General features: G+C 32.5%; 2 protein-coding genes across 2 annotated transcripts; one reads left to right on the top strand and one right to left on the bottom strand.

The window, feature by feature from the left end:
• Nucleotides 1-663: 663 nt before the first annotated feature.
• On the top strand, nucleotides 664-18,211 carry LOC134702122 (sodium-dependent dopamine transporter-like). Its single transcript, XM_063563218.1, has 10 exons — nucleotides 664-786; nucleotides 1,084-1,218; nucleotides 4,700-4,803; nucleotides 5,523-5,647; nucleotides 11,944-12,056; nucleotides 12,972-13,100; nucleotides 13,560-13,656; nucleotides 15,155-15,255; nucleotides 16,012-16,182; nucleotides 17,868-18,211. The coding sequence occupies exons 1-10, from the start codon at nucleotides 670-672 to the stop codon at nucleotides 18,000-18,002; spliced, it is 1,227 nt and encodes a 408-aa protein (XP_063419288.1). The 5' UTR covers nucleotides 664-669; the 3' UTR covers nucleotides 18,003-18,211.
• Nucleotides 9,076-10,945, bottom strand: LOC134702132 (uncharacterized). The gene has a single exon (XM_063563223.1). The coding sequence runs from the start codon at nucleotides 10,943-10,945 to the stop codon at nucleotides 10,169-10,171; it is 777 nt and encodes a 258-aa protein (XP_063419293.1). The 3' UTR covers nucleotides 9,076-10,168.
• Nucleotides 18,212-19,714: the final 1,503 nt, after the last annotated feature.

Raw genomic sequence — 19,714 nt, 5'->3', positions numbered from 1 at the left:
TATTCAATTTTCTGTTCAAACCTGTGAACCCCGTATTTTGTGATTAACGAGGAAGTTATAAACGAGTACATCGCTTGACACTAAACAATCAACAATCAATCAAACGACTACAAATCTTTTAAAGGATTACAATTAGATCTTTCTACTAGGTCTATATTTTTGCAATAGAAATTAACCACTACTAGTAATTACAATCTACTTAAATTCAGTATTCCCGACTATTAAGAAAGTGTTTGAGATGTAGGATTGTAGAAAAAATCGAATGATACAAGAGAGATATTGAAACTCATAAGTCGATAAAAACATGATCCTGATCCATATGTTGCACCCGTCGTGTTGCACATGTAAGTACACGGTGGGTAATAAGTCTGATACGGTATGTTACATTAGAGAAAAGTGGACGGGATTTGAGTTACTACATTAGGAGCATATATACTATTATCTGTGAAATGTTATCATACAATTGAGAATAAAAATGGGAAATGTGTCAATTAAAGAGACAACAAGCCGGCCATAGAGCATACAAAATCCGAAGGCCACCAATGGGTCTTCAATGCAGCGAGAAACTCCCGCACCCGGATGCATCATGGCCACTAGACAAATACGTCTACTTGTTCAGTAATTATGTTTCCAACCTTTTACATATGTTGCAGGGAGAATGTGCTCCAGATGTCTTCTGGGATAGGTGAAGTCGGTACTATTAACTGGAAGTTGATGTTGTGTTTCTTAATCATCTGGTTAGTTGTCGGGTTGTGTGTTATTAAAGGCGTTAAAAGCATTGGCAAGGTTTGTAAAATCAAAAATGTATTGGTCTTTTAACTTACAGAAATATTGTTATTGCATGTATCAAAAGAATGTTTAAAAATCTAAAAAATACTAAAATATATTTTTGTCTTTATCGTAAATGGTTGTTTTTTTTAAATATTCATTATTTGATCATAAAACAGCATAAAAAGCAAAGCTTTGTATATTATTTTATTCGTTTAGATTGTTTAACTTTTAAGGCTACTACGAAAATATCGTAAACACAATACCGAGCTGATTGGATTTATTTTTTATTATGATCTTAATTTCTTCTTGCAGATAGTATACGTGACAGCAATCCTTCCATATATACTTCTATTTATATTTTTGGTTCATGGACTTACCCTCGATGGTTCAGTAGATGGCATAATATTCTTTTTTAAACCAAATTTTGCTAAAGCCTTCACATTTGAAGTAAGTATTATTTACTAAAAGATGGAATCGGTGGCCGAGTGGTCTGAGTAGTCCAACTAAAATGACTGTATCACTACCCTGTCAGTCTAGTGTTTTGGAATAGAACTCCGCACCTGCGCTCGACTCCATTCTTAATTGACTAGGGTTGCCAATTGCCATGCACACGGTCGGGGTTCTTGCAAATGCATACCAAGTTCGATGATTGTTAGTTATTGGTCGTCCAGTGGCAAACATTACATGCATGTTTAGGACGAAAACAAAATTAACAATACACACAGTAGGTTATGTATACTAAAATGCAGTGAAGTTTAGCATTTGATAGTTCATTGATAACATTCTGGCATATCATAAACAAACAACTTGTAACGTCTCATTTCATTGGCCGAAAGATTCAAATACAAAAACAATGTAGTCAGTGTGAACGTGAATTGACACAGGTGACCGACAATGGAATGTACTATGTTACTACGAACGTAAAAACAATGATTTGTTTAGTTTACTTACCTTTGGTCAAAAGAATTAAATAAATATTTTGTTAATTTCAAATAGTGGGGTCGAAATATTATACTGATATTTTGTATTAAGTAATATTCTAAGTTCTTTATGCATGCAGCAACTCAATTACAGTATCGTGTACCGCATGATGAGAAATATAAGGATAAAATAAAAATGCATGTGCCGCTTTTATACGGATGAATATATGAACCACTTTTAATTTCTTTCATACTGACGATAGGTTATAATCCTAACAATATCGTAGTCACTTATAATAAGTATCTCATAATACTGATCCATTACAATAATTAATGATGGGTTACACTGACATTCCTCTTTTATTATTTTCATGCTATAAAACATACACACAGTAGCTAAGCGTACCATAAAAGGAGGAAATTGTCCACCAAAATAGAATCAAAATAGAAACAAAATAACTTTAATCTTATCATGTGTGCACCTGAATGAGATCAGTGAAGGCATGTTGTTGTAATAAATTGAAATGCTACATCGGCGAAGATTATTCAGTTCTTTTGCATGTGTTGAACAAATTTATAAATTAATACTTGTGAGAAATGTCGTAGTTTACAAGGAATAATTCTCGTTTGAATTGTTTTACATTGTCATTTCGTGGCCTTTTATGGCAGACTTTGCTGTATGGGCTTTGCTCATTATTGAAAGCAGAACGGTGATCTATAGTTGTTAATTTCTGTGTTATTTTGGTCTGTTGTGGAGAGTTGTCTCATTGGCAATCATACCATATCTTCTTTTATATATTTATTTAAAGTAAACAATGTATTATCCCGCATTTAAGATTTGTAATTTTTAACAACACATCCGTAAAAACCAGGACACCCACCGGACAGAAGGGATCAGAAGGGCAATCATACCACATCTTCTTTTTTGAATATAAATGTACTGTTTTCGATTTCAAATGGATGAACATTTATTTTTTAATTTCATACTGTAAGAATAGAGCTGCATAACATTGTTGAACTATTTGCTAAAGTACATGTAGTATGTATTCGTATTTAAAATGAAATACAAAACGAAACATGTATGATTAACTGATAAACAAAATATAAAGAAATTAAGGATGACTAAATGCATGTACTTAAAGAAACCCATTTTTTATCAAAACATTTTATGAATAAACACTTTTTTTAATAACTGATTGTTTCTATTTATATGTACATATTTACAATATACAATTTACGTTCGTGTTTCAACCGAGAATAGCAAAACCTCATGAAGTATATCGTTGTAGTTTATAAACAACATTTAATTCCCCTGTGCCATGCATGGTTTGCCATCTGCGTTTTTTTTTAACAAAGCTTGGTTGGTTACATGTTATGCATTTACTTACAATTTCGGGATTTTTTCTCTCAAGTAAACAGAATCAGAAAAAAAAATCACTATCCTATGTCGAATACCTTAAACTTGTCAAAGAACATGAAAGGTGTTTGTAGAAAAGTACGGTTTCATTTTCAAGTACAACGCTAATTCATTGATTCGATTGAGTGAAAGAAAAGGCAGGATGAGCAACTTGGGGTGGGGGTGGGGGGGGGGGGGGGGGGGGGGGGGGAAGGTGGAGTCAATGAAAAAAAATATGTGGATTGAGGTTTTTTTTAATTTTTCATTGAACTTTTGATGTCGTCCCTTGATCCAGAGGACACATTTGAATTAAATATTTCGATGTGAAAACTGTTAAGATTTTAAAGTTTGTAATTTTACTATCAATTGCAGAAAATTATATATGTACTACCAATTGCAGAAAATTATATATGTACTACCAATTGCAGAAAACTATAAAACCATTAATAAATTTTACATGCACATTTATAAAAGCTAGAATTGTGATTGGAATCATGTATGATAATACGTCGATGGAAGCTTAAACGACCTTGACCAGATACGTGAATATTAATCAGTCCATTCAACGTTGTAGTACGTGTGTTCTATTTTCGAAGGTGTGAGGTCGAAGGTTTGAAATGACCAATGGAAACGATCGTTCCTTAGAGAGTTAATCTAATAAAGTTTGTTTGACTGATAACGTCGCACTACCTTTCGCTAAGCTAAGCTGCATATGAGTGTAATAGAATCCGCCCGGAACAAAGGTCGAGGAAAATTGGACTGTTTCTGGAGAATGAGGGTGGATTTATATTGGATAGGCACAAAAACGTTGCCTTGCAACAGGCAACAAACGGACCTAACAAGTTCGACAACATGTGAAAACTATAAAATAGTTATAAATCGTTTTTGATGGGTTTTTTCACCCAATAAAAGTATCAAACAATAACGAAATGCTATACAAGCACGCATAAATAACATAATTTATAATGATCAAGCTCACGTGTTACCTTTCTAATAATTCTTTATTTGCAAAAACAGACAAAAAACAATTTTAGTTATGGCAAATACATTAACAAAACAAACATGATCAAACATAATGAAAACTCAACAATATTATAAGAAATATGATAAATAAAGTTATTGTTCTCCTTTCCTCAGTTTTAATGACTCTTTAATAAAAAAAAAATGCTTTTACATCATTTGGTGTTGAGGGATTTAGTGTAATCACGTGTTTATCAGTAAAATTAAGTGTATTAAAATTTACTTATTTTTGTATATAATATTTTATTAAGATTTTTATTTTATTTTCATTTATTTTTCAGGTAAAAAAAAAATGAAATTCATCGTCTAAAATATTACATATTTTACATTTTCTTTCATTTCGTGGTATTTTGGTATATCTTCCAGTTTAATTACTATGATTGCAGCAGCATCTACAGATCCTTCCAGAACACCTAAAATAATCCCCATTTTTATGGTAGGGCTCGTGTTGCTGAGTCCTTATTTTTCTATGTTGTGTGAACTGTTGTTTCTCTGTAGGTATTTTTTATCTTTTAGCTATGGCGTTGTCTGGGTTTTTTTTTTGCTTATGAATTTGAATCTTCCTTTGGTATCTGTTGCCTCTCTTTTGCAGGTGTGGGTGGCAGCTGCAATTCAAGTATTTTATTCCTTGGGCATAAGCAATGGTGCACTGTATGCATTTTCCAGTTTCAATAAATTTCACAATAACACTCTACGGTAAGTACTTTTGGATCACATAAATAGTTCTTTTATTTACACGTTAATAATTAGAAGATTATTCTTGCTTTGTTTCTTCAAATACATTACATTCAAATACATTACATTCAAATTTTACCATTTTACATTACATAATCCTTATGAAAATAAGGATAGTTTGGGTCTACACCAACGTAATAGCGCTGAACAAAACGATGGTCGTCACTCATAGATAAATCTCTATACAAGAGGAGCAATTCTAAATCGTTAAAATTCTCTTTAGAACCTTTAATATCAGATATTACATAAAAAAACGAATAAAGTGAAAATGACTGAGGAGGTTTCTGACGTAGAAGTGCTCATGAACCGTTAACAACAATCAACAAATCGAGAAGGATGTGTGTATTGCTTAATGCATTTTTAAACCTATGTCATTTTTCTAAATTATTTTTCTTTGAAACAAATCTATTCACTAGGAAATAATCTTCTTTAACATTTGTATATTACAGAGATACATGTATACTTACATTTGTATATTACAGAGATACATGTATACTTACATTTGTATATTACAGAGATACATGTATACTTACATTTGTATATTAAAGAGATACATGTATACTTACATTTGTATATTACAGAGATACATGTATACTTACATTTGTATATTACAGAGATACATGTATACCTACATTTGTATATTACAGAGATACATGTATTCTAACCTTTATATATTACAGAGATACATGTATTCTAACCTTTGTATGTGAAGGGTCAAGCATCTTAGCCGGTGCAGTTATATTTTCTGTGTTAGGATATTTGGCAAAGAAATATTCTATACCTATCCAAGATGTCGTAAAGTCAGGTATAAAATAAATGTAATGCATAGAAACTATCTGACTATATGATTTTTGCTCATTGTTAAAGCCTGGTATAGTTGTTGATTTCTATGTCATTTGGTCTCTTGTGGTGAGCTGTTTCATTGACAATTATACCACATCTTCTTTTTTATATTATATCGGCACTGCGTTTATTGTAATAAAACATCATATTCTAATATTAAAGTCATCATAATTTAAAATATCCACAAACTGATGTTAATTTTCTGTTGGATTAAGTCCTATTTTGTTTAATTTATGAAGTTTAAAAATGCCAAATAATTTAACCTGGTGGAATCATCTTATGGTATCTAAACAAACGTTAAGGTACAGGAAACATCAATAGAACAGCATCCAAGCGACAAGGTCGTTTGATGGAACTCAATTAAATAAATATTTATTTATTCTAGTTTTAGTCCTTTAATAGACCGTTATTATTTATCCTGCGCTTTACTGGATAAAAACATTCAGCATGACGGGGCCAAATCGAATAGAAGTGATTCAATGTAAAATTGTTATCTTGCTTATGAGAATTTATTTAATTTCGATTTCAATAGTTTTTATAAATTATTACTGACTGTATTTTGTCGACATGCTATAACATTACCATAAAGTTAAATTAATCTCACCACAAGGCACAGCTTGTTGTGTGGGTATTCAATTTAAAACTTAAGTTTTTTTAATGTTTGCAATTTGGAGACTGTGGTTATGTGTCTAAAATTGCGTAATCTACAGCTGGTCATTTGGTGTTATTTATTAAATAGGAATAACCGTGATTTCATTTTGGGGCCAACATATGGTCTTAAATAATATACAATTGAAATTCATTGATACAAAAGACAAAGAAAAATCAGTAAAAGAAAAACACGTTTATGTTCTTATTCAATACTTCAAACGAACATAAAGCATTTACAAAGTAAAAACTCAACACAGTTGTTGGTTATCAGCTCGCCCCGACAGCACAGAAAGCTTCGATTGATAAAGAAAGGGACATAAAGAAAAAGGGGGGACAAACAATATATATTACAAGCCTAAATTCTTAGATACTGACAATCTGTTGAGTATACTCTCTTTAACATAACCATCTTTGGCTTTATCACTTTTCCATCTCCCGTGTTTCTTAAACAACCGGTCATCTATTCCAGCTTCTGCCGCGGCAGTAGCTCCTCCTGACCTCAAACTATGTAAGCCAAACTGTTTTTTATCAAGACCTAAACTGTCAAGTGCAGATAACAATAACTCTCTGGCTCTGGTGTAAGAAATATGACTACTCTTTCTAAGTTTGTATATATTCAAAGATTTACAATAACAAATAGATCTAAAATTAAAATCATTCGATTCTTCAGGAATGTTAGCTAACTTTAGATAACGCTGAAGTACATCTACCGGGCATGTAATATTCCCAGTTTTTGAAATGACAACATCTTTCCCTTCCCTATATACATCAGTTTTACTCTTGACTAAATGAAGTGTAAGGTAAGTAGGGGAAAACTGTATATCAGACCTTCTCAAGTTAGCTAACTCGGAGAATCTTAAAAAGCCAGCATAGGCTAATAAACACATACATGCTATTCTTACATCTTTTAAATTACAAGTATTATTAGCATATTTACATACAATATTTTTCAAAATATGCGGTGTGATAGGTTCTTTTTTGACAACTGAATGACCTATTTTTCTATGAGCCCCTTCAAGAACAGATGCAACTAGATTATTTTCACTGGGATCAGCAACGCCAGCTAATTTATGTGCCCATTTTATGGCGTAAAAAGCATCATTTAATTTTGAAACCGATTTTGCAGTTTCAGACAAATGAATTAAATATAAAGAAATATGTAAATGAGATGCTGGCAATGGTGAAAAAGAATATTGACTAGTCCACTTACACCATGAATTGAAGGCATATCTATATTTCTTCTGAGTACTCGCAGCCTTGGACGAAAGAAGGAATTCTGGTAACTGTTTGAACAAACTGCTGAGATCATTATTAGAGGCAACTTGTGAATTAAAGTCTGACCAATGTCCTACTGAAAAAATATCTGAAAAACGTAAAATTGCAATAACATTTTATATACATATACAGAGGACGAATTATTAGCATATTTCAGATTTCTATACACAGTAAAATATAATATATATTCAAATATTTCAACGCCAGCTACAATATCTTTATAGATACTAGGGCCATAAACTGTAAAACAAATTACCATGCCTGCTAAAATATCATTATAGATACTAGGGCCATGTCAAATAAAAAACCAAGCCTGCTACAATATCATTACCGATACTAGGGCCATGTCAACATAAACACCCATGCCTGCTACAATATACATATACTAGGGCCATGTCACAAACAGACCATGCCTGCTACAATATATCTATATATATATTAGGGCCATGTCACAAACAGACCATGCCTGCTAAAATATATCTATATATATTAGGGCCATGTCTAAGATGCATCTAGCAAAACAGTCAAAACTGGCGAACCAAACGGTTCAATTCCGAATATCGTATTCTTATTCGAACCTTGCTTATAAATACCATCAGTATTTTTAAACACAATAACATCTTTTACGTAATCTTGATAAATCAGATGTTTATCGAATATCAAAGGCCAGAATGCAGCAGAAATCCACTTAGGCACAACTAACGTGCCTCGAGCTTTACAAGCTATAATGTGTTTAATCGATCGTATCACAAGATTAATTGGTGGAACTAGCCAATTATTTTCATTGGTCCAAACTTGGGAAAATGCATCAACTGCTTCAGAATCAGGTTGCCAAAATAAGGAGTTAAATCTCATATCTTTTCTATTTTCGACACTTGCAAACCTGTCAATCGAATAAGGACCCCACATATCATTTAAAAAATTGAAAAATATATGTGTGACTCCCCAGTCCTCGAAATCAACCATTTTGCTGATATAATCAGCCTTTTCATTTTCTTTTCTGGGAATCCATTGAATGTCAATTGATATTCCTTTTTGAATGCAAAATGAAAAAATAGATTTTGCTATAACATGAAGATTTTCTTTCATACTTCCCGAATTAACAATTTTGACACAATTTTGATTGTCAGTAAACCACTTTATAGTTTTTCCTGTGAAACTATTCTTAAAAGAAAAAAGGGCCAACTCTATAGCTTTCAGCTCTCTCCATGTGGAGCTTTGTACCGTTTCACTACATGTCCACATCTTATGGAAAATCTTATTTTCTAATTCAACGGTGTATGCACCAGCGGCAATATTACTAGCATCTGAGTATATGACAACAGAAGATTTACTGTAATGACATAAATTACGATAGTTAATCATGGTGACATTTTCTAACCAGAACTTTAACTCTGATAAAATCTCGACGGGTTTGTACCCTGTAATGGGAATATCCCACCCAATTCTACTTTCAATTTCCATGTAACAGAACTTTGACATAATTCTAGCCACATTTCCGATTACGGGAGTCATAGAAATAATTCTACCTACAACCTGAGCTAAAGATCTAGCTGTAACATAGGGAAATTTAGCCAAAATTACATTCAATGAGAAAATCAAATCGTCAACTCGACGTTGAGTAATAGATAATTTGTATTCTTTCGAGTTCCAAACTATTCCCAACCATTCTAACTCGGTAACAGGTTTAAAAACAGACTTCTCCTCGTTAATAAGGAAACCAGCATCAATCAAAGACCTTTTTACGAAGGACGATTGCTCATTACATGTATTTTCATCTGGACTCATGCCAAATCCATCATCTAAATACAAAACAACTTTTATACCGTTTCCACGCCAAAATTTTACTAGTGGCCTCAAACATTTAGTAAAAATGTACGGACCGGTAGTAATTCCGAAAGCTAAAACAGTATAGCAATAAAATTGACCTTCCCACTGAAAACCTAAGAAAGTCTGTTGCTGTGAGCATATGTCTAAGTGAAAATAACCAGATTTTAAATCAAACTTAAACAGATACATATCTTTGTCAAAATATTGTATAGCTAACTTCCAATCCTCAAATTTTATTTTTTCGCGCTTTATGTGTTTATTCAATTGACTCATATCTAAAATAAGTCGTTTCTTACCGGACTTTTGAGTAGCAACACTCAATGGATTTACCACATATGGTTGAAAAGGCACTTTAATTACGCAACCTATTTGAACTAAATCTTCAATTGACTTTGTGACAAATTCAGTATTCTGCCGTGCTGATCTATTATTTCTGTGGTACATTTTAAAAGGTGTATCTATAAATGGAATAACATAACCATTTTTTATTGTATCAAGCACAAAAGGACAAGCACCTATATTTTCCCAATACTTTACATGACAAGCTAATCTACCTTTCACCCCTTTAAATTTATCATATGACTGACAATTTTCAAAATATTGAACTTGATCTAAAAAAGATTCTATATAATCGTTATCAACAAAACATGTAGAAAATTGGTCATTAATAGTGTCTAAATACTTATCATTCACAATGACTGGAGAGTGACGTTCAGGCCCTACTTTACTACTTCTGGTAGGTTGTGGAGTTGCTGTTGGATGACCTGAGACTGGCGAGAAGAGGACAGTTTTTTCTCCAGTGGCCTTGTTGCTTGCAGTAGTGGCACGTGTCGATTGAGCAAGGCTCACGCCTTGCGAAGCTCCCACGAAAGGGCTGTTGCTGATTACGTTGATAATGCTGAGCGTAAGCAGGGTTACCATAAGATTCCGCAGGTTGTTGACGAGGCGGATTTTTAGGGTAAGGTTGCTGGCGAGATTTTGACTTCTCCTTGGAGGTACGGATAGCTCTGGTCTCAGCTTGTCGTATCTTTCTCTCATCTTCAGAATCTGAAGCCACGGCATTGGATTCGTATTCCCTAACGGTTCCCCAACCAGCAGGGGAAGCATCAGCTATGCGTATTTTCTTATTACGGCTTTTGATCTTATCAGTTATGTCAAGAACTAATCTATAGGCTTGAGTATTGGAGTTAGGGATGAATTTTGAAAGTTTATTAACAGTGTCTAATAATTCCTCGTTAAAGGTGTACTGAATTCTGTTTCCTTCCCCCTGAAATTTTAGAGTGACGTCCTCCTTAATTTTTCTCTTAAGGCAATCTTGTTCTTGTATGAGTTCAGATTTCAACTCACCTAACTTGCTGTCTAAAATTGTCTTAAAAAGCTCTACAGTATCTACCAAATCAGACGACTTATCAGCTGCTTTATGAATATTAGGTGGCGGTAAACTATTATCTCCTTCGAGTAGTATGTCTTCATTCAATTCCAGACGTGGAGAAGATTCGGACATTTTACCAAGTGGCGATTTAAGAAAAAACGAACCTTTCTGTCGGATAGGCGAACCTCGAATGACAATTCTAGATATCTTATTATAATTTTAGCGCTAAAATTCTAGCATGAAGTTATCATGATTAACTTAAACCGGTAATAACTTACTGATGGTCCAATCAAATTAAACATAAACATGTTTTGATTTAAACACACGTGTTAAAAGTAAACAAATACACGTGTTCCCGAGTAACCTTTATAAATACATAACTCCGGTACAATAAATAAAAAAGGAAGATATTATGAAAACGATAATAAAGAAGTCGGTAAAAATGGGCTGCGACGGACAGAAATCGACCTTATGCAAGTCCGCGTTAACATGTTTATGTATAAGTGTTTGATGGATTTTGAAATATTCAGATGAGAAATAATAGATGAATTTTGGTCTTTTTTGTTGGGTTCTTATATCAATTCAATTTTGAAATATTACAGGCTGTTCATAGATTTTCTTTCAACCCGAAATTAGTAAACATATGTTATGATATTCATTTACATAAGGTCTATTTCTATCCGACGCAGCTCAAATAGTGCTTGTACATGATGTAAACCTGCTCACCGAACTTTTCCTTATATAAAATCAGACACAACGTGCTCTAATATCGATGACTGGTCGTCTCAGTAGATTTTATTTTTATTTTCATTTACTGTAATTTGCATGATTCTTTGCAATGAAGCCAAAAAAGGCCACGTGTTTAGGTATCTTGTTTACATGTATGTAAAGGTATGATTACTCAAATAGTTTGAGTAATGTTTAGGTTTTTACGAGCAAGTTTCAAAATGTGGTTATCACCCAGATAAGAAATGAGATGTGGATAAGGATAAAATGCTTTTTTGGACCTACTCTGTTTGTTTTAAAGATCTGCATGTAAAAACGTGCAAGAATATTAAAAATATGAATAAATAAAGATAAAATTAATCAAGTTTCACAATGGTCATAAGTTACATACAATAATTTATTAGGTCCTGGACTTGGTTTTGTTGCGTATCCAGAGGCTTTTGCACACCTTCCTGGACAGAACATCTGGACCATTTTATTCTTTATCATGCTGCTTAGTTTAGCCCTTGATTCAAGAGTAAGTATCAATGATGTTCGCTACTCTTTTTCAAAATAAAAACTTTACTAAAATCATAGAATGTACATAAAGGAACGTAAAAAGCAAAAAAAAGTAGGTCCACGAGTTTTCGAGATATAAACCATTAGAAAGTTGGCGAAAAATGATTCTCTCTTGATTTTAAACATTTAACATTGGTACCTTTTTTCTTTCAAAAACAATGGGGAAAAACAAGGATTTTAGAAGATTTTGAAATTAAGACTTTTAAAAATAAATGTACTATTATAGTCAAAAGAAAAGTGTGTGTTAATGGGTCTATATTTAATAGCACTACATCCATAAATCAAGAGGATTTCGAATATTTGGTGAAAATTCATAAAAAAAACCAAACGAAGCGAACATCATAAGATAAAAGTAAATTCTGTTTCAACAATTAATCGGTATTTGCCTATTCAGGATTAGAAAAATACTATGCCGGATATAGTTTTCCAGCCTTTTTTTTTTTTTTTTATTATTATTTTTTTTTAACTATATGGATTATAAGAGTCTTATTGGAAGCTTACTACGCTTACTACGGCAATCATTAAAAGCAGGACAACAGATTAATTTATCATACTGAAAGACAAGAAGATATTAAAAAAATAACATTGAAAAACTACCAATAAATTTAAAGCAATTATTCTGTTTTGCTTATAGCTCTTGCAGCCGACTTTGCCAGGATATTTATTTTTGCGATTTGTTAGTTTTCTTTATGTATTTAATATATACTTGGAAGACCCAAGTGTTACATATGCATGACAATTAATATTCGCGATATTTTCCTTCTCATCTATTAGTTAAGTTCAACATATTTACAATATACATCAAAAACTATAATAGTTCACTTGTACATGTATTATCAGCAAGACAATGTACTTGTATTATACTTTTTTTCAGTTTGGTAGTTTTGAGTGCGTTGTTATAGCAGCTATTGACATCTGGCCTATTTTGTTGAGGAAAAGAACAATTGTGATCATCGTATTGTGTTGTTTCTTTGCCATGTCTGGAATTATTTTCTGCTTCCAGGTACATGTATAAATATCTTAAAGTTTTCTCGAATACGGTTTGATATTTTGACAATGTATAGCATTCAAAGAATGCAATGATGTAAAACAGAGATGACACACATAAAACAAAGCAGTACAAGATAAACATTTTAATCTATACCGACATTTATAACATACGCCGTACTTTAATGTACTAGAGGCGCAATTCTTTAATGTACTAGTATGTTCTTTCAGTGTTGTTCTCGAGGACAAAACAGTTCAAAACGAAAAAAAATAATTAAAATGTGAACGATCTGATAAACTATAAAAGGACTTGAAAAATAGCCGCCAAATTAAAAAAAAAATAACATTTTTGTGAATGAGGCAGTGCCTCTCAATAAACTAAAAGGCATCTATACATTGTAGGTAAAGATACGGGCATCAAATGAAAGACAATTAATTGTCGGTCAAACTGATATAATTTTGTTTATTTTCTAAGTCAGGGATCTACTTATTTCAAATAATGGACTGGTATTGTTCCTTTTCTCTGCCATTTATCGGAATGATCGAGTGTATCGTGTTTGGGTGGATTTATGGTAAGTATTTTCTCAACATTTCTAAATATGATAAACAAATGTACGTTAGTTTTGAGTGTTGTACAATTTGCCTTGAATTTTTTTCACAGGTCAGATAAATTTTATATTTATGGCGGCTTCATGCGTTCGTTTTTAATTTCTTACAAACTAGTGCTTTTTTGAAGAGATGAATGAAACCAAGTTTTAAACACATAAAAATAGTCCAAAGCCGAAATTTTGACAGATTTTGAAATTAACAAGGGTATAGATTCTAGAATTTGTTTTAAGACGTTACGCGCGATGTTCGTACATGTAAGCGTAACATAACGTCGCTAATATTTCGTAACGTTCAAACCAAAACTTCGACTGAAACGTTGGTTTTAAGCATGTGCGACATTCTTGTAAGACTCCGCAAAATCGACGACGCGTTTTAACTACTTATCGAAAATTGATGTACTTTAGATTTTTGAAAAATTAAGAAAAACAACATTTTGAAAAATAATAAAATTCTACCATTATAAGAGCTCTGATAAGCAAACAATTGACGTAAATTTGAGTTGAGTTCGTTTTTACGTCAAAAAATGGCGGTGCGACAACCTTGTAAGCCTTTGAAAAATCGCTCATAAATTACCATATATCATTTTTCAGGATATTTGTTTTTAAATTCATAAAATTAAGCAAAATAACATTGATGTAGTAAATACAAATACTAACTTTTTTCCTTTTAGATAAATGTTTTTGATTCTCAAATCTGGAATACCATTTTATTTTCTCCCGTGGGACAGATTTGCCCTTGTAGTATGGAACACTTTATTTTTTCTATGACGTCATCAAAACGTCATAAAAAATGCATAAAAAATGAAGGAACCTCTTTGTTAAATAATGGAAAAAAACGTTTTTCAAAATATTAAATAGTTTAGAAGAAAATTACAGTTTAGTGGTTACAATAAATGAAATATGTTACGCGGGACAGCCTAAAAATAGCCGTTTTTCGAAACTGAAGCTTGTCGCATGCAGCATAAAACATAGTTTCAACATATATTTTTCTTTTTTATTTAAAAAAAACCACTTTTGTTCAAAATGCGTACAATAGCAATGAATATGATATCACCAAATAAGATATTTTGGACTTGCATTATGTCAACTACACCGATTTTCCAATGAGGTACGAACATCGCGCGTAACGTCTAAACGCTTTTTATTTTTACTCTATTCGGTCCTGTATATTTTTTTTTAAAGTTTATCCTGACATAAATTTTCATCATGTCTTTTTTTTTTAATCACAACTCCTCTCCTGACCTTTTCTCCCAAATCCTCTGGAATAGTAGGAACGGCACATAATTTTCCAAATATTTTGAGTTATTTTATACCAATACCAAAATGAATATTTTTTTTAAATACGAGTTTCGATTCCAAAAAAAAAATGAAAAAAAAACAAGTGAAAAATCTCCCCTGTATAAAAGTGCACACTAAATATTTAAAGTACACGATATTTTACAATAAATTATTCTTTTTGCAGGCACAAATAAGCTTTCCAAAGATTTTAAGATGATGAATGGACAAGGAATTCCGATATATTTAAGGATATGTATTTGTTTTATTGCACCTTTACTACTCCTGGTAAGACACTATAGCAATTTTACCGGCGTTTCACATCAGCGATTATCTCCGACATTCGCAGGGCGCCCGATACACGCTTAGGTACGATTCTCACATGTCTAATACACGCCTAGGTACGATTCTCACATGTCTAATACACGCTTATTGACAGGTTAAATGCATCCAAAATTACTAGCGTGTTGGCAGCGTACATGATTTTTTAACAAGCCCGGCGTACGTCGGAGCTACAATGTATACGCTGATGTACGACGACGGTATTACGATGGCGTGCAACTAACGTTTTTCGACTTTGTCAATGTTCTCTGTGCGTTTGGTGCCCGCCGGTCTATACGCTAATGTTTGACGCCGGCACCTAGCGAAAAAAAATAACAAGCACATTGGTTTAATGCACCCAAACTATTTATGCTTTTGATAGAGTTTCGTCCCGTTGAACGTCGACTATCGACCTGAAGATATCCTTGCAACATTTTGTCAGCTCAACTTATCTGACACCACACAACAAAATTTACAAAAATCATTAGTTATTTAGGACACAATATATAGAGTTGCATACTCAAGAGAAAAATCCATCAATTTAGTTTGTTGGAGTTATAAGTCTTTAAAATTACATAGTGTTCACGAATTTTTTTCTGGCAGTATTTCACAGATTTTACAAGATATTTAATTGATCTCATTTTCACTATCATGTTTTTTGTCGTTGAAGAACAGAATCTATAAACCAACTCATTCTATTACATTTAGTTATGATCTTTGCAGACTATTTTTATCAGTGGAATGGTGAGTTATAAGGCTCCAACGCATGGTGATTACCAGTATCCGAATGCCGCCATTGCTTTTGGATTTATATTGTCATTGTTACCATTGATACCTATTCCAGTGTTTGCTATTCGATCTATAAAGATGGCTCCGGGTCACACCGTAAAAGAGGTAAACCAACTAATTTTCGCGAGCGATTTTTTTTTCTCGACATTTTCGATTGAAAAATAACGCAAGCATGCATTGTCATGGAACTATAACATTTGTGTCTGATTGTATTATCAGTTAACTGTACATGTGTGAAAATTTTCTGATTGAGAAACCGTTTGTTGATGCGTCTGGGTAAATGACAGTAAACAATCTGCCGTTACAAATGATTACAAAGTTGAATTGAAAGAGCTCAAGCTGGTACTTTACATCTTTTATTTGCTTTCAAAAATTATATTTTGAGTAGACTAAGTGCAAATGAAGTTGCGACCACATATATAGTCCTTACAATCAGTATAATACTAGTTTTGTTTTTGAGTAATGAAAATGTTCAGTTTATGATTAAATCGACACATAGATCGTTGTTGCAAAGTTTATTTTCCAAAGGAATTTGACTTGTATCGTACCTTGTAACATTTTGTCATGTAGTACTCATTATATATCGCGAGTATCATTATACCTTCAACTATGCTTATATTATGTTAACAACAAGAATGTGTCCACAGTACACTGATACGCCACTCGCACTATCGTTTTCTATGTTTATTGGACCGTGAAATTGCAATAAATTCTCTAATTTGGCATTAAAATAAGAATGATGTTATCAAAGGGAACATGTACACTAAGTTTCAAGTTGTTTTGACTTCTACTTTATCAAAAACTAACTTGACCAAAAACTCTAACCTGAAATTTGCACTATCATTTTCTATGTTCAGTGAACCGTAAAATTGGGGTCTAAACTCTAATTTGTCATTTAAATTAGAAAGATTATATTATAGGGCACATGTATACTAAGTTTCAAGTTGATTGGACTTCAACTTCATCATAAACTACCTTGACCAAAAACTTTAACCCGAAGCGGGACAGACGGACGGGACGCACAGACGGACGGACAAACGGAGGCACAGACCAGAAAACATAATGCCCCTCTGCTATCGTAGGTGGGGCATAAAAATAAACGAATGTAGGACAGAAAGTCACAGGACAAAAAGTCACGGACAAAAAGTCACAGACAAAAAGTCACAGGACAAAAAGTCACAATTCAATTTTGAGATTGTTTTTCTTAAACACTTATTTTGAAAAAAAAAAATTGTAATTTTCTTGAAGTTTAATATATGAAGCAACTTTGTAGTTGACATTTATTCAATAAATATCAATATTGATCAAATAATTGTCATGATTGTTATGAAAACAAAATGTCAAAAGTGGCTTAGATATAGGAAGATGTGGTGTGAGTGCCAATGAGACAACTCTCCATCCAAATAACAATTTAAAAATTAAACCATTATAGGTTAAAGTACGGCCTTCAAGTACTTAAATGGCTTCATTTTGCCAATAAATATATCCTTTCCATGATTAAAATTTAACACATTTACATTTATCAAGGTTTATTAGCAATTTCCCTAACTTAAAAATGAATATATGTAATAAAAAGTAAATATATCAAAATATATTTAAACAATTGTCAAAAAAATATTTGTGACTTTTTGTCCTGTGACTTTTTGTCCTATCAAATTTGTGACTTTATGTCCTGTGACTTTTTGTCCTGTGACTTTCTGTCCGTTTACCAAAATAAACTACTTATTTAATATACATTTATACAGCATACTATATCTCTCAGATATTAAAAACCATTTTTTTCCTTGCAGAAATTCTTTTTCTCTATGAGACCAAATTCGAATTGGAAGCCAGCAGAACTTTCATTACAAGAAAGCTACACTAACAAAGAATATCACGAAGGCACTATTATGGAACGAATGAAACTAAATGTATTTGGGGACTAGCGCAACTAATATACACGTACAGCTGACTAATTATTATATATTGATCATGTATCATTTGGTATTATTTAATATAATATTCGTTTTGTGTGTATACCCGAAACTATAAACATGATGAATGTTAACACAGAAATCATCGAATGCAAAATAACATTTCTATCGCGTGTTATATGCATTAATTCCTTTCTTCAATGAATACTCGTCAAATATTTTTAAAGCAGACAAATTGATAATATTTAAATGTTTTGTTATACTTATGTAATGCGGGCAAGTGGGGGAGATGGCAGACGAAGGCAGTTGCCTCCCCTCTTCCGCAAAAGGGAAAAAGTTGTCGCATTGTGGTTTACCTCAGCTCACTTCTTCAACTACAACAATTTTTGGGACTGTCGGTTGCGTTCAATCAAGGCATCCTGGTGAATAAAACAAAGATACTTTTTACTTACTAAAAATATTTTTTTTCCAATAAGGATACCAAGGTAATCTAATACTAGTTGGCAATGTGTGTTGCCTATATCTAATTTTTTTGGGGGGTTTTGGGTTGGGATTAGATCAAAATAAAAACACGTCTTAGGTTACGACATTTAATAACAGAGAGAGCGTAAACTAAATAGGCGTTTCCGGACATCATTTGTACAATTCCTTTTCACATATAAACTGAATAAAACATATTAAAACATATACACGTATATCTAAATATATATCACATCTCGTAAATAAAAACAAAATTATGTTATCTTGCAACTACAGTTTACCAAATCATGTTGGAAATCGATACAACTAAAGAAATGTATCATCCTTTACAAAACAGTACTGAACATTATAACCATATATTGAATGAATGAAACTTTGACAATTTGGGGGCCTGTCTATTTCAATGTATTACTAATCTGAAATCCAGTTTGGCTTTCACTTTTATAATAGCAATTGGATTCAGTTTAAAAACTTTACACAATGAACCATGCCAGAAGACTCACTATCTCGTAAATCAAAACAAAATTATGTTACTTATCATGCAATTAGAGTATACATGTACAAAATCATGCTGGAAATCGAAGCAACTATCTTCCTTTTCCTAAACAGTACTGAACATTATAACCATATATTGAATGAATGAAACTACGGCAATTTGGGACCTTGTCTCTTACATGTACAGTAATCTGAAATTCAGTGTGGCTCTCACAACAGCAATTGGAATCGGTTTAAAAACTTCACACAATGAACAATACAAGAAGACTTAGCAAATGATCCAAAACATCTGGGAAGACACACCAACAATAACAATAAAAAAGTACTATTCACACTGGTCCGTAACCACACTTATAATAAGTCTAAACATATAGGTTCTCATCATTTCTGTTTTAGTTTAATCATATGTATTAATAGTGGATTAGGAAACAAGTAATTGCAACTTATATTTATCCCTTCCAACTTTGCGGGTGCGAGTGCTGCCTTGTAGTGTTATAAGTCTGTTTTTTTTACGAAATCTTCAAGGGTTTTTTTTTACGTGCAAGAGATGTGGCTCTCTCTTAACACAGGGCAGCCATTTATCGTCCCCTTCCGACGAACTATCATCAAGACCATACTCGCAATGAAATTCACTACCTGAAATTTTCATTCCGGTAAGAGACCTTTGTGTTAGTAGTCCTATTTTAAAAAAATGAATGTTGACAACATAAAAGAGGGACGAAAGATATCATGAACAGTAAAACTCATAA

The sequence above is a fragment of the Mytilus trossulus genome, unplaced genomic scaffold (assembly GCF_036588685.1).
Source record: "Mytilus trossulus isolate FHL-02 unplaced genomic scaffold, PNRI_Mtr1.1.1.hap1 h1tg000398l__unscaffolded, whole genome shotgun sequence".
In the NCBI taxonomy this organism is placed as follows: Eukaryota; Metazoa; Mollusca; class Bivalvia; order Mytilida; family Mytilidae; genus Mytilus; species Mytilus trossulus.
Note: the sequence above shows the minus strand (reverse complement) of the source record. Positions and strands in the feature narration are given on the sequence as shown.